General features: G+C 41.6%; 2 protein-coding genes across 2 annotated transcripts in view; both read right to left on the bottom strand.

Moving 5' to 3' along the window:
* REEP1 (receptor accessory protein 1) overlaps positions 1-5,762 on the bottom strand; it is a 43,763-nt gene extending 38,001 nt beyond the window's left edge. Inside the window, exon 1 of the mRNA XM_070729165.1 lies at positions 5,638-5,762. Coding sequence (XP_070585266.1) covers positions 5,638-5,669 — 32 coding nt within the window. The 5' untranslated portion in view covers positions 5,670-5,762. The remainder of the gene's footprint in view (positions 1-5,637) is intronic.
* The window catches only part of IMMT (inner membrane mitochondrial protein), a 348,633-nt gene that overhangs the window by 86,228 nt on the left and 247,296 nt on the right, over positions 1-15,109 (bottom strand). The gene's annotated exons all lie outside the window — the stretch shown is intronic.

A 15,109-nucleotide genomic window follows, 5' to 3' on the forward strand; every position in this document is an offset into this window, starting at 1 on the left:
GGGTGGGGAAATGAGTGCAAAGTCTTGGAGGAACCCTAATATTCCTCCAGATTCTGGTTCTTAATTGGCAGGAAAACTATAATGCTGATCCAGCCCTCAAAGAAATCTAATTTGACATCCCTGATCTAATCTGTGGTCTTCTCAGAACACGGATGTCATCACTGACATGATAGTCACCTCCAAAAAACAGTGCATTGTTTCGGAGCCACATTTTGAATGAAAATGGTGAGGTTATCAATGTTAGGCTGGCCTAAGAAAATGAACTTATTTGGGTGAATTCTATTTAATATAGCAGGGGGACAGTTGCTCTTATTCTCCCTTGGTAGAGGTTCTTTAAGAGCCTTTCTGGACTAATAAACGGGGGTGGGGGGATTATAAAGCATATTGAGGAAGATTCTGGGACAAGAGCCTACAAATACCTGTGGAGAGTTTTCAAGCCAGGATTAAAATAATACTTCATCTAAGAATCACTTCTGTGGTATATGCAAAGAGGATAAAATCTCCTCCGGACCACCAACTTTTGGCTTTCCCCTGGCTCATGTGGCATGTCTGGATTGCCTGCCCCCTTCACCTCTGCCTAATGCTTGAACAGGTAATAAACTCACCAATGCTATGCAGGCCGTGGCTCCTGCTGGACACTGTTGACCATGCCCACCCCTACCCCCAGGTTGACGACAATCTTCACTAGGGCTTATTTTTTAAGTGTGTCTTATATTATTATATATTATTATATTATTATATAATATTATATAAATTTTATATTTAAAGATTAGGCTAGGGCTAATTTGGGGGGCAGGTCTTATTTTCAGAGAAATATGGTAAACTGGTTGAAAAGAGATGGTTGAAAAGAGATGGCTATTGCATGAGGCATTCTATGTTGTGATTGGTTGCTGTGAGTGTAAAGGGGGAGGTTTCCTTGTTTCCCACTTTTTTCCCCACTCTATGCTGGGTGTCCTCTGTAATTTACCTCATGATGTCCCTGATGTGTTGATTTATCTGATGATGTTCCTGTTTGCCCGACTAGTTTGTTGTATATATACTGTAGTTGTAAAAATATATTTATTTACATAAAACTACAAGTACATGTCAGCATCTCTGACTCCATTTGGATATGAGCTGTGCTGACATACTTCATCTAAGAATCAGTACATGCAAAAAGGATAAAATGCCATAAAGAATTTATCTGTTTATTTATTTACAAGGAGTAGAAGCCACATTGAACTAAGCAATTTCAACGGGCAGCATTCATACAATTGATAAGAGAATTGGATTCAAGTCTTCCTACCAGCATCTTTACAAGAGATATATCTGCCTCATTTCTGCATTGCTGATTGCTATGTAAATTGTAGAGATGATGGGATCAGCCATGTTATTTTCAACCATAGCAGACTTTTAAATACTAAATTCAATAATCTCACATTCTAACCATTTTTAGAAATTGTCTATTGACTATTCTACTGCTAGTTAGGAACCAATGACAAGTTTGAAAAGTATTGCATGAATTCTGTTTTCAACTGAACAAACGAAAAATTAACTACAAGAGTAAGAGCTTTAAAAAATTGTAATAAATAGCAAGAAAATATTTACAGTATACATTATTAAATAAGTTTTAACCTTAAAAAGTTATAAATGCATAAGTAAGTAAGTAAAGTAAGTAAGTAAGTTTGAAATATTAATTTTTACCCGAAGATTTTGGATTTAACAATTTTTCCTGGGAAATAGTCTTATACTGCTTATAATAGCAATCACAATTCATAACAAAAACAAGTGGTGATTGTAGAAACTGGACTCTAGAGATGAATAAAATTATAAGCATAACAAAAGAAATACAAGCCTGATGTCAATTAATAATGAGACAAAATGATACAAAAATTAGAAATATGAGAGGAAATATTTTTGGAATGGAGCTGAACTGAAGATACCAACAACAAAGTAAGTAATTACTTCTATGGATAGACTGTATCTAAAAGATATTAATGAAGAAATAACAGGTGTCAAACAAATTTTATTGGATATACTAAGAATTATCATCATCATCATCATCATCATCCAAGCAGTTTCATACGTTCTGATGGCAGGGGAATGGAACTGATGAAACTTCTTGAATGAGAAGTGAAAATTTTCTTTTTCTTCCTCAAGGAAAAAGCAGTCTGGTTGTCTTTTGTAGAAAACATCTTTGATATATTAATGAAGCTGTTGTCTTTTCCCCAAATATAAAGTTTCTTTCAGAAAAGAAGGCAATTGTCTGCAGAGATTAACACGTTATCTTTATTTTTCCCCACTTGTTTCTGTAGCATATCTTTGATAAATAGGAGGTATGCTACACACTCAGATTCTTCAATCAGGTAGTATATTTGAAATGGGCCTTGTCAATTCTGATGTTGTGAAGGCAACTAATTGAAAACAAATACCCCTTTCCATCCCCCACCTGCCCCAAATTTAGAGCTATTGTTTGAGAGAAAAACATTTCAACTAGATTTTGAATGCAAAAGGAAGCTTCAACTCACTTCTTTCTCTTCCCACTATTTTAATCTCCTATCTATTTTGCAAGTTACTCAAGACCCACCTATACCGCCAGGCATCGGGGAACAAAGACATCTCCCCCAGGCTTTTTTATATATTTTTATATTTTATGTTTGGTATGTATGTGCTGTATGGTTTTTAATTGTTGGTGTTTTTTATATATTTTTATTATTAGATTTGTCCCATTGCTATACTGTTTTTATTACTGTTGTGAGCCGCCCCGAGTCTTCAGAGAGGGGTGGCATGCAAATGTAATAAATTATTATTATTATTATTATTATTATTATTATTATTATTATTATTATTATTATTATCTATCCCTGAATGCAGCAGGCAGGCAACTATGACACTAAAAAGGCCTGAACACATGTGTACCAAGAGAAGAACATTTTAAAAAGGACACACAGAGAGAACATCTTATAAATGTAAAAATATTAGCTAAAAGGAGAATATTCTCTAAATAAAAATATTCTCTAAACAGAGAGCCAGTTTGATCTAGTGGTTAAGGCACCCGCCTAAAAACCAGAAAACTATGAGTTCAAGTCCTGCCTTTAGCCAGCCAGGTGGGTGACTATGGGTCAGTCATTCTTTCTCAGTCCAACCCACCTAAGGGGATTGTTGCTGCGGGAAAAATAGGAGGAGGAAGGTATGTCAGCTACATTTACTGCCTTGAAATATTTGTAAACTAATAAAAGCAGATTACAAATAAGAGTTTTTTTAAAAAAAATTAATGGATCCATAAACAATATATATACTCATTTCTAAGACGATTGGAAGTTTGTATTTTTATATAAGTATATTTTGTCAGCAATAGATTAATCTATTTTAACAATGAAAGTGATATCTGTCCCTAATTTTTGTACATTATGCGATACTGAGAATTCTTATGTAAAGAAAATGTAGCAGGATTCATCTGACATAATCTATAAAGTGTCAAGGGACTTTCTACATACCATCTGGCAATGCCAATTAGAATATTCCAGTCCTCAAAGAAGAGAATGACTTCATTTCCATCTCAAAATGCTCTAAGCAGTACAGCCATTACATTTTGGCTATTGATGGCCACATAATCCATAAAATGCTCAGGAGGAAGGAAGTAATTTTATGAATATGCACATTTGAGCAAATGCTATATGCTCCTCCCTATTTGCAGGAACCTAAGGAAAGACCATTGAAGTAAAAAAAGGAGTCCCCTGCATTGTTCTTATACAGTCAAGCTATTTTGCATAATCAAGAGAATGCCTCACATTTTTATTCTTCTAAGTCCTGATATAACATCTCAAAACAAGGATACATTTTCTTTCAGCCAATTGTATCTAACAAAGAATGCTAATGCACGCACAATGCACCTTCCTCCCTACACAAAGAATTTTCAGAAAAGATCTCATGATAACAATCTTTCTTAGGTTTGCCTTTGTTTCTCAGAACTCCATTATCAACTCACATGTTTTCAAACAACCTTTTTGTAAAGGGAAAAACAGTCCCACTAATGTACATCTTCCAGATGTTGTAAAGTGAGCCTGAGTTTTGTTTTTGAAATCAAACCAGAAAGTATATTAAACTATGAAAAAGATGTAGGAATAGATTTGTCGTTTTAAGCAGCGGTACTATGTAAAATTTGGGGGAAAGGGTGGAAAGAGGGGGGGCAGCTTTGCAACAAGAACCGAAATGTCATTACATTGTTTAAATCAAAGATCAGCAAAAAAAAACACTATTGTTTAAAAACAGCTATATTTTTTAATATGTTTCGCTCTAAAAAAATGTACATTCAACCACAAAAAATAGCAGCTGCAGATATATCAGTAGAACTTGCCAGCTTCTTTCTATCAGGAATGCTTTGTCACTAAAACATATGATCTGTCATTGAAAGGCTCTTGACTTTTTCAGAAGAAGTAAAAAAACCCACCATTCTATTGCATTTGAAACTGCTGGGCAGTGACTGGGTGTATTGAAGAGAGCTAATTCCACTAATCTTCCCCAGGCCCTTTGGGTGAATTGGACTCCAACTTCCATCACCCTAGGTAGCATTTACGGCCCAGACACATTGGAAGGATACCAGGTTGAGGGAAGTGGCTCAATCAATCTAGTCCAAACAAACAAAGGCATTGAACCTCCAACATCAAAGATTACTCAAAATGTCAGTAAGCCCTGGGAAGCCTTCCATTCAAAAAGAAACATCTACAAGGAAAATAGGTTCTTGGTGGGTGGGGCTGGTGTTTTTTTTAATGTTTTAGGAGCACAAATTATTTCCTTTATAGTGGGTCCTTTTCCCCTCCAGCTACCTGTCTTTTCTTAGAAAATCTTAGTTTTAGACAGTTCTGTGGAATGGTTTCTATTGTTTGTTTCCCAGAGAGAATGCTCTAAATTTCTGTACCAGCAGGTCTCCCACCTTCCGTGAAAGAGTAGACCCTCTCCCCAAACCAAAAGTCGACGCCCTTCAATTTCTCCTCCTAGACTTAGGCGTCCTCGAGATTGGTTCTTTTTTGCTAAGAGAGAAGACCTCATGCATTTTGTAAAGTGAGCACTAATTTACAAAGAGAAAAATTCAGACTTTCCCCCCACTCCCACCGCTCAAAGACCGTTCCAGATAGCGCCCTCTGCCAGGTGAGACAGAAATACTAATAACAAAGCGGCGATTTTCCCAGCCCTTTTTCAAGACTCGCTTTTTTCTTCTTTCCCTCTGTCTCTAGACCCGGTTGCATTTGCCAAAGGGAATGCCGAAAAGCCGCATTCTTCTTATGCACCTTCAAACGGACCCTTCTACCGCTTTCTGCGCATATGGCTAAATCTAAGGTAGGAACAGCCAGTCGCTATTTCAAACCATGATAGTACACATTTCGCTCGAAGAAAAAAAATCTGCTGTATGTCGTACGCTGGTCTCGACTGCTGCTCAACATAAGAAAACCAGAGACGACCGACAACGCACGAACTGCTAAATTTAGATAGCTGGTGTGCCTGAGCAGATATTATTAGCCGTCGCATTCGATGAAAGCTACATGCGCACACAAATGGGCAGACCCCAACGGCACCACCAAAGCTGATTTTTTTTCACCGTGTAAAGACCGATCTTAGGGGAAGCCCGCAGGGCGAGGTCCACCCGAAGTTGGTACTCACACCACTAGCTTAGAGATGATCCAGGAAACCATGGCGCTGCAGGACTCCGATGACAGCAAGACGGGGATAGGGCTTTCCCCGGGCTCGAATCGGTCCGCCCGCAGTCGCTAGAATGAGCCGAGCAGGCGTCTCAGCCATTCGGCATCCAGCGCGCAGCCTCACTAGGGAGCGGCCGGAAACAGTAGCAGGCACTAGCCGAGATGTGGGATCTTAACCTCGCCTGCAAGGCTGGGACAGCTTTAGCACCTGTTCTCGGGATCTCTGTCCCCCCTGCTATGCCTCTTCCTTTGAGCGAAGGCGAATCGGCCAAGTGGTCGGTCCTCAGATTACCACCCTTTGCCTGAATTGGAGATGGGCAAGGACAACAAGCAGCCCCTTTGCTTTCATGACTGCAGCACGTGGCCATCCCGAAGCAGTTGCTATGCCCAACTGAGACAACCATAGAATAGAATAGAATAGAATAGAATAGAATAGAATACAGAGTGGAGGAGAGGAGAGGAGACTGGTCTACAATGGAATGGAATGGAATAGAATAGAATAGAGTGGAGGAGAGGAGAGGAGACTGACCTACAATGGAATGGAATGGAATAGAATAGAATTCTTTATTGGCCAAGTGTGATTGGACACACAAGGAATTTGTCTTGGTGCATATGCTCTCAGTATACATAAAAGAAAAAGATACATTTTGTACAAAATATACATTTTGTACATTTGTCAAGAATCGTGTGGTACAACACTTAATGACTGTCATAGGGGTCAAATAAGCAATGAAGAAACAATATTCATAAAAGTCTTAGGATACAAGCATCATACAGTCCTAAGTGGGGGGGGAAAAGTGATAGGAATGATGAGAAAAAACTAAATAGAAATAGAAGGGCAGACTTAGTAAAAGGTTGGACAGTGTAGAGGGAATTATTTGTTTAGTAGAGTGATGGCATTCGTGAAAAAAACTGTTCTTGTGTCTAGTTGTCTTGGTGTGCAGTTCTCTGTAGCGACGTTTTGAGGGTAGGAGTTTAAACAATTTGTGTCCAGGATGTGAGGGGTCAGTAAATATTTTCACCGCCCTCTTTTTGACTTCTGCAGTATACAGGTCCTCAATGGAAGGCAGGTTGGCAGCAATTGTTTTTTCTTCAGTTCTGATTATCCTCTGAAGTCTGTCGGTCCTGTTGGGTTGCAGAACCAAACTAGAAAGTTATAGAGGTGCAGATGACAAATTCAACATTATGCAAAGCTATAAGTTGTTTTAAGCTTGGTTTGTTGAACAAACTTTTACCACCTGTTGGATATAAGAAAATTCAAAAATAAAATAGTACAGTATATAGAAATTTATATAAATGTAGGAGACTTAATTCTGCTTGGGCACAGGGTTGGATTGGATGACCTAAAGGGTCCCTTCCAGCTTGAACTTGTTAAACATTAGCTGCTTTAAGATAGTTGGAGAAAATATGCTGACAAATATCCTTTTATTAATTAAGAAAGGGGCCAAACTAAGGGACATTCCCTAATGCTAAGGCAAGACATAAGAACATGTATCTGCAAAATATGTTATGGGAGGGGTGTTGAAAGAGATGTTGTGGTCTCTGAGGCATTAAGGAATAGATGTGTTCAGTGACTATGTCTAATAGGAGGGCATGGAGGGTAGGGGGCATCAAGATAGAAACTATAAAATGTAATGCTTGGTAATCTTAAGTGTGGCTTTTGGCTCAAACTTCATTAAGGTCAAACTGAATGGTCCACCGCACTTTGCAAACTGCTTTTATTATTATTATTATTATTATTATTATTATTATTATTATTATTATTATTATTATTATTTCTTTCCAATAAAAACTCTTTTTTCAATCGACCCAAGTTTCTTTTGTTATTTCTAACACACCTACACATTTTTCAGCTATACATGGAAATTGCTATTACATGCTTCTTACAGATTTCTCCAGTACTAGAATCTCTAAGATGTTGGATTTTTATACTAGGTTATAGTTTACCAAGCGATTGTAAAATATGAGGGGCAGATAAGATGGTTTTTGTTACTTGTTAACTAATACACCTTGAATTTTTAATTTGATTTATTTTCTCTAAAATATTCTTTAAAATGATGTTCAGATGTATTAGCTTTTAACATTCCTAAATCTATAAGCAAGCTGGAGACTACCTCCTGATAAGAAACGTTTGTTAGTATAACTTGGGGTCTGGCTTATCTCTTTCCTGAATCCTAAATATATAAAATGTTTGACTACATATAACTGATTTCCTATGTAAAGGGGAGATTAGTTTTATTCTGTATAATCAGCTTTCCTCTTGCATTTTCTTTGTTGTGTTAATTATAAAGAGAAAGAAAACATGGGGCTCAAGGCAGGGTAGGTTCCTATATTTTTTTTACTACCACTCTGTGGGCATGGCTTATTTGGTGGGTGTGGCTTGATGGTCATGTGACTGGGTAGGGATGGCTTGCTGGTCAGATATTGTTTCAGAGAGATGTTGCTATTATTTTTGCTATTTTATATTTTACAAGAAAAGCTTTGCATACGAAGTGTGTGTTACACAATAGCAGCACAGCAACCTTTATATGCAGAAAATGCTATAGTTAAAACACAAGAACGATATCTTTTTAGAGTCCTCAATATTTTCGTCTAAGGCAGGGGTGGGCAATTAATTTTGCCATAGGGCTGCATGAGAAATTGGGAGGTAGCTCTCAGGAGAATGAAATGCGCAAGTCCCAACGAACCGTAAGACCACCAATCCGGTTACAGGACTACGTCACTTGGATAAATACGTAATCCCAATTCTTAACTAAAAGGGGAGGGGTGTTGTGTTTGTTTAAAGAAATCACAGAAAATCGCTGATTGGTTAAGCCACGGCTAAGTTTAGGTTGCCGCCAAAAACAAACGGTTGTCAGTAAAAAAGCCCGCGCATAAGCAAGGTATAAATAGGGCAATGGATTAGTCGTTGTCCTTGTTGGGAATTGCTATTGAGAGGAATAGTTGACTGTTATATTCTGTTAATAAATAATGGTTGAATGAACAGAAGTCTCCGGTGCAGTGATTTAACAGCTTCCATAAAATTTTGGTGAACAGCACTAGGGGTCTTCCATGGCTTCTGCCATGTGACAGCTTCTGTTACATCTATTGGCTTTAAAGCCTTTTTCCTTCAATGATCATTTCAAGACATTCAAGACTTCTCTAATGCTGCTTTAGAGACTGCTATCTACATTCTTCTGCAGCCCTTCAGTCAAGCAGCTCTACAGAGTGGTACCTCTACTTATGAACTTAATTCATTCCGTGACCAGGTTCTTAAGTAGAATGTTTGTAAGAAAAAGCATTTTTTCCAATAGGAATCTGTTGTATCCTGTAATGGCTACCTTGTAACTCTGTAAATAGTTTGTTCCTCTTTCGGCGCTGTCTGAGCCCAAGCAGGAAGTCGCTCCTGATTGGCTCAGACGCGGCCGGCTCTGGCTTTGGCGGGAACCGCAAATATATAAAAGGAGCGGTTTCTCCAGCCAGAGTCAGTCGGTACTCGCTGAATTGTCACTTTACCTTGCTGAGCTGTCACTTATTCTCTGAGCTGAATAAAAGTACCGATTGCTCCAAACCCTGTCTCTGGGTCTACTTCACTGGCGACGAACGGACGGAAGAAACTTCGCGTGCAACATGGACAAAATCCAGATCGGCCAGGCTCCGGAACTCTTCGATCCCGAGAAATCGACATGGGACGAGTACATGGCCACCTTCGAGATCTTCCTCGAGGCGGCGGGAATGCAGGACGCCGAAGCCGATCGCAAACGGGCTATTTTTCTTAACTACTGCGGCGCAGAAATCCGCAGACTAGCCCAAACTCTCACCGAACCAGAACAAGCAAGAGCCACAGCGTGGGACGTCCTACAACAAAAACTGGCGAGCCACTTCAAGCCGACCAAACCAGCCATGGTTTTTCGGCATCAATTCCACATGATGGTTCAGAGGGAAACCGAGTCGATCAGCCAGTTTACAACGCGGCTGCGAACGGTACTTGCTCAATGCAAGTTTAAAGACCCGGAAGCTCGCCTCACCGACGCCCTGGTTTTCGGCATGAAAAGCAACACGGTGAGAAATAAACTCCTCACCGAAGAAGAGCCGACTCTACAAACCGTAATTAAACTGGCGCAAACCGCAGAAGCAGCCGACGCGGCGGCGAGAGAATTGAAAGAGCACGGAAGGCGAGAAATCATTGCGAAAATCGACTCCGCGTCTCCCAGCGCCGTGGAAACGGACAACCCCAGCCAACAAAGTTCCAGCGGAGACAACTGCCTCCTGGTGCAAGACCAGCCGAGACACCTGAGAGCTACTCACCCAGCCCCCTGCGCGGGCTGCCGGGGAAATCACCAGCGCCATCGATGCCCCTTCCGAGACGCTACATGCCGCCGTTGCAACCGGAGAGGCCACATCGCCATCGCATGCAGAGCAACAGCGCCAGAGGACACATTTGCCACACCGCAATACCAGCGACCTCAAAACCAGACCCCCCAAGCGCGAGAAAGGAGACCATTCCGCAACGCGGGTCAAAGGAACTACTCAACCGCTAACCGCGACTACTATAGAGGTAACTCTCAATTTTCCGTGAATAACACGGCAACCAAAAAGGGGGCTAAAATTGTTATATCACTGTTACTCAATAACCAACCTTGCTCAATGGAGCTGGATACGGGCTCTAGATATACCATCATGCCCTGGGAAAAATTTAAACTGTATATGCCTAATGTGTCTAAGGCTGACCTAAATCAAACCTCTTTGGTGATTCGAGACTTTCAGGGGGGAGTAATCTCGGTCTTGGGAACAGCAAATGTACCTATCGCTTTCAAGAATGTTAAATGTACCCTTCCCATGCTTATTGTAACAGGGGCCAAGCACTCCCTTCTGGGTTTAGCATGGATGGAACCACTGGGAATCGAGATTTCGGGTGTGTGTAATGTAAACTGTTATGATATGCCTAACTTTGTGAAAGAGTTCCCTGAAGTGTTCAGCCCCACACTGGGATTGTATAAGGGGCCCCCTATATCTTTCTCTATTGACCCCAAGGTCCCACCGATCAGACTAAAACCTCGCAGGGTCCCCCTGCCGCTCCTCCCTAAACTAGATATACAGCTGGACAAACTCATTAGCCAAGGTATTTTGGTCCCTGTGGAGCAGGGGCCATGGGAAACTCCCATAGTTACCCCTCTGAAGCCAGGTGGCTCTTTAAGAGTTTGCGCTGATTACAAATCAACCCTAAACAAGGCACTCCAACACCACCCCTACCCCATTCCGGTTGTGCAACAACTGCTACACTCCCTGGGGGAGGGGAAAAGGTTCGCAAAGATCGACCTGGCGCAAGCTTACCAGCAACTTCCGGTCAATGAACAAACAGCAAACGCTCAAACAATTGTGACGCACAGGGGGGCTTTCAAATGCACGAGGTTACAGTTTGGGGTAAGCATAGCCCCAGGAATATTCCAGAGCATTATGGAACGCCTATTGTCAGGGATAAATGGGGCCATTCCATACTTTGATGACATCTTAATTGCAGGGGAAAACCAGGAACAAGTAAACAAAAGAATAAGGGAAGTACTTAAGAGGCTACAGGACAAGGGGTTAAGAATCAAGCCTGATAAATGTGTCTGGGGAACCAACAGTATAGAATTCCTAGGATATAAAATAGATAAGGAAGGTATCCACCCCACAACAGAGAAGCTGAGAGCAATTAGAGAAGCCCCAGAGCCACGAGATAAGAATGAGTTGCAGGCATTTTTGGGCCTCCTTAATTTTTATTCCGTTTTCTTAAAGCAGAAGGCAACAGTAGCAGAGCCTCTCCATCGTTTACTCCAGAAGGAAGCCCGCTGGACATGGGGGAAAACTGAACGTGAAGCTTTTTCTCAAATAAAAAATTTATTAACCTCTAAAAGTGTAGTAGTCCAATATAGTGCTTCACTACCCATTAGGCTCACGTGCGACGCTTCGCCGTACGGCATAGGAGGAGTCCTAGCTCACGTTCTACCTAATAAGACAGAGGCCCCAATAGCATTCTTTTCTAGAACCATGACCAGCACAGAAAGGAATTATAGCCAGTTAGACAAGGAGGCTCTAGCATTAGTGGCAGGGGTAAAGAAGTTTCACAATTACATTTTTGGAAGAAGCTTTGAGCTAGTCACTGACCACAAACCCTTACTAGGCCTGCTAGCCCCCAACAAGCCCACTCCACCTTTCATGTCTCCAAGACTAATCAGATGGGCTCTTTTCCTCTCAGGGTATCAGTATGAGCTCACCCACAAGGGGGGGAAGGAAATCAATCATGCAGACGGCCTAAGCAGATGCCCCATAGCAGACTTAGTGGAAGACCCTGTTCCTTCCACAGATGTGTTAATGATAGAACTCGAGGAAAACCCACTAACCACAGCAAAGGAGGTAGCTGCACACACGCAGCAAGATCAAGTCCTTAAACAAGTGGTGAACTGTGTTCTAAAGGGATGGCAAAATGATGTTGTGAAACCTGAATTGTGTGATTTTAAAAACAAAAGACTTGAATTATCGTATGTAAAAGGTTGTTTACTGTGGGGGGATAGAGTGATCATTCCCAAAAGCCTAAGGGGAAAGGTACTCAAAATGTTACATGTGGGTCATCCTGGGATTGTCAGGATGAAGAGCCTAGCAAGGGGGCATTTATGGTGGCCAGGGCTGGATGCTGATATTGAAAATTGGGTTTCAAAGTGTGATCCGTGCCAAGAGTCACGACCCAGTCCCCCCAAAACAACTCCGGCTGAGTGGGAACAGCCTGCGGGTCCGTGGTCTAGAATCCACATTGATTTTGCTGGCCCAGTGGGGTCTCAGTATTTTTTAATAGTGGTTGATGCCTTCTCAAAATGGTTGGAAATAATAGCAATGAACAACATAACCACAAGTGCCACTATCAAAGTATTGAGTAGACTGTTTGCATCCCATGGTTGCCCAGATCTCTTAGTGTCTGACAATGGGCCACAGCTAACAGCCAGACAATTCGAATTGTTCCTAGATGGCCTAGGGGTCAGGCATGCCCTCATCTCGCCTTATTCGCCCTGGGCTAACGGATTGGCAGAACGTTACGTGCGGGTGGCAAAGGAGGCATTGCGCAGATCAGGCCCTGGGGATGTGCAACAGAACTTGGACCAATTCTTACTCACCCAACACATCACCCCTAACTCGCACACACATGTAAGCCCTGCAGAGTTATTGATGGGAAGGAAGTTGAGGTCACCACTAGACAGGTTAAACCCAAGGTTCTGTGTTAATAATAACCAAATGTGTACAAAACCTGAAAGAGAAATGTATTTGGGACAAAATGTATATGTAAAAAGTTTTGATGGAAATGTAAACTGGATGAAGGGAATTATTGTTAAGCAAAATGCACCTAAGACCTATGTTGTTAAACTAGAGGATGGTCGTTTGTGGAAACGACACATAGACCACATTCGGAAGCGGACAGAAAATCAATTGCCACAAACCGCTGACATGGACTCTCCCCCTTCAACAGACTTTAGTACATTGCCCGAAATAAGAGACACGCAGAGAGACTTATCGGGCCAGGGGGAACCATCCAGCGACGCCGAACCATCCTCGTCCTCCGAAGCCGTCGTTGGGCCCGCCAGGCCAAGTCCGCTACACCGGGAGAACAGCGGCGAGCCATCCTCCACAGTCGGTGGCGAAGGAGAAATTGTACTGCGCAGGTCAGCGCGAGCTCCTCAGAGGCCCCACCGATTGGACGACTTTGTCACATGGCTTTCTTGATGGATGTGACCAACTATGAGGGGAGGGGTGTTGTATCCTGTAATGGCTACCTTGTAACTCTGTAAATAGTTTGTTCCTCTTTCGGCGCTGTCTGAGCCCAAGCAGGAAGTCGCTCCTGATTGGCTCAGACGCGGCCGGCTCTGGCTTTGGCGGGAACCGCAAATATATAAAAGGAGCGGTTTCTCCAGCCAGAGTCAGTCGGTACTCGCTGAATTGTCACTTTACCTTGCTGAGCTGTCACTTATTCTCTGAGCTGAATAAAAGTACCGATTGCTCCAAACCCTGTCTCTGGGTCTACTTCAGAATCAATGTAAAAGCAAATAATGCATACGATTGGGGAAACCACAGGGAGGGTAGAGGCCCTGCTTCCACCCAGGAGATTCCTAGAGAGGCCCCATGGAGGCTTCTCCCTGCCTTTTCCAGCTCTGTTTCCTCCCAACAGATTACTAGAGGGGCCCCACGGAGGCTTCTCCACGCCTTTTCTGGCCCTGTTTCCTCCCAGGAGATTCCTAGAGAGGCCCCATGGAGGCTTCTCCCCACCTTTTCCAGCCTTGTTTCCTCCCAGGAGATTACTAGAGCGGCCTCACAAAGGCTTCTCCTCACCTTTTCTGGCCCTGTTTCCTCCCAGGAGATTTCTAGAGAAGCCCCACAGAGGCTTCTCTCTGCCTTTTCTAGTTACACTTTTGGAGGCTCGGGTTTGTAAGTGGAAAATGGTTCTTGAGAAGACGCAAAAAAATCTTGAACACCCAGTTGTTATCTAGAAAAGTTTGTAAGTAGAGGCGTTTGTAGGTAGTTCGAGTTCGAACCATTCCCCAAACTAATCCTGACAACAATCTCTGAGTCATCTTATTACTTTTCCAGTTACTGCACACCTCTGCCTCCTGATGGCAGCAGTGGGAATCCAAAAGCTAGATAGCCTTTGTCCTGCCATTAATACCACACCAAATCTGTTGGCTGGGCAAGGATCAGGACATCTGCAAATTGTGGGGTTCCATTGGTCAGGATTATTTTTCAATCTCAGCCACTTTAATTCCCCAGCCACTGAGGTTGAGAAACACTTGGTTAGGTGATATAACTATCTGGTAATTAACATATGGAAGATTTTGCTGGGTGTAAAACAAGCTGGAAGGGCCTTGGTGGATCTTAGTTTCCTAGGTCTAATTCAATTTATTCCTTTACTTTTACTATTTTTTAATTTAGCCTTTACCTTTTTATTAAAGGAAATATCAGATATGTAATTACAACTGTTTCACATGCTTGTGTTTGTGTTTGCATTGTTTGTGTTCAGTGATTTAATTAATTGCTTATTAGTTGCCTTTTATTCTTTGAAAAACCTTTCATAGTCTGGACAGAGAACGTTTTTATTTAGTTTGCAAATTTCATAGGAAATCTAAATGGTGGGTTCTAATCTGCCAATACAGTGCTCATCCTATCTGCTTGGACCATTCCTCCTATCATTCATAAATGACTATAGTCCCCAAATTCCTAACTACCTAACTATGCTATTACCTTTAATTATGCTGCTCCTGTTAGCCAACTAATACCCCAGCTGCCCAATCAAGTATGATTTAGGGAAAGACTACATGGAAATAATAATTTCCAAATATTTGTTCTCATAGTTGTTGGTAAAAAAACAACTATATTTGATACACAATTGTATTTTTATTTTGCAATAGTAAATCATAAACATTTCATCACATGTA

The sequence above is a fragment of the Erythrolamprus reginae genome, chromosome Z (assembly GCF_031021105.1).
Source record: "Erythrolamprus reginae isolate rEryReg1 chromosome Z, rEryReg1.hap1, whole genome shotgun sequence".
Lineage (NCBI taxonomy): Eukaryota > Metazoa > Chordata > Lepidosauria > Squamata > Dipsadidae > Erythrolamprus > Erythrolamprus reginae.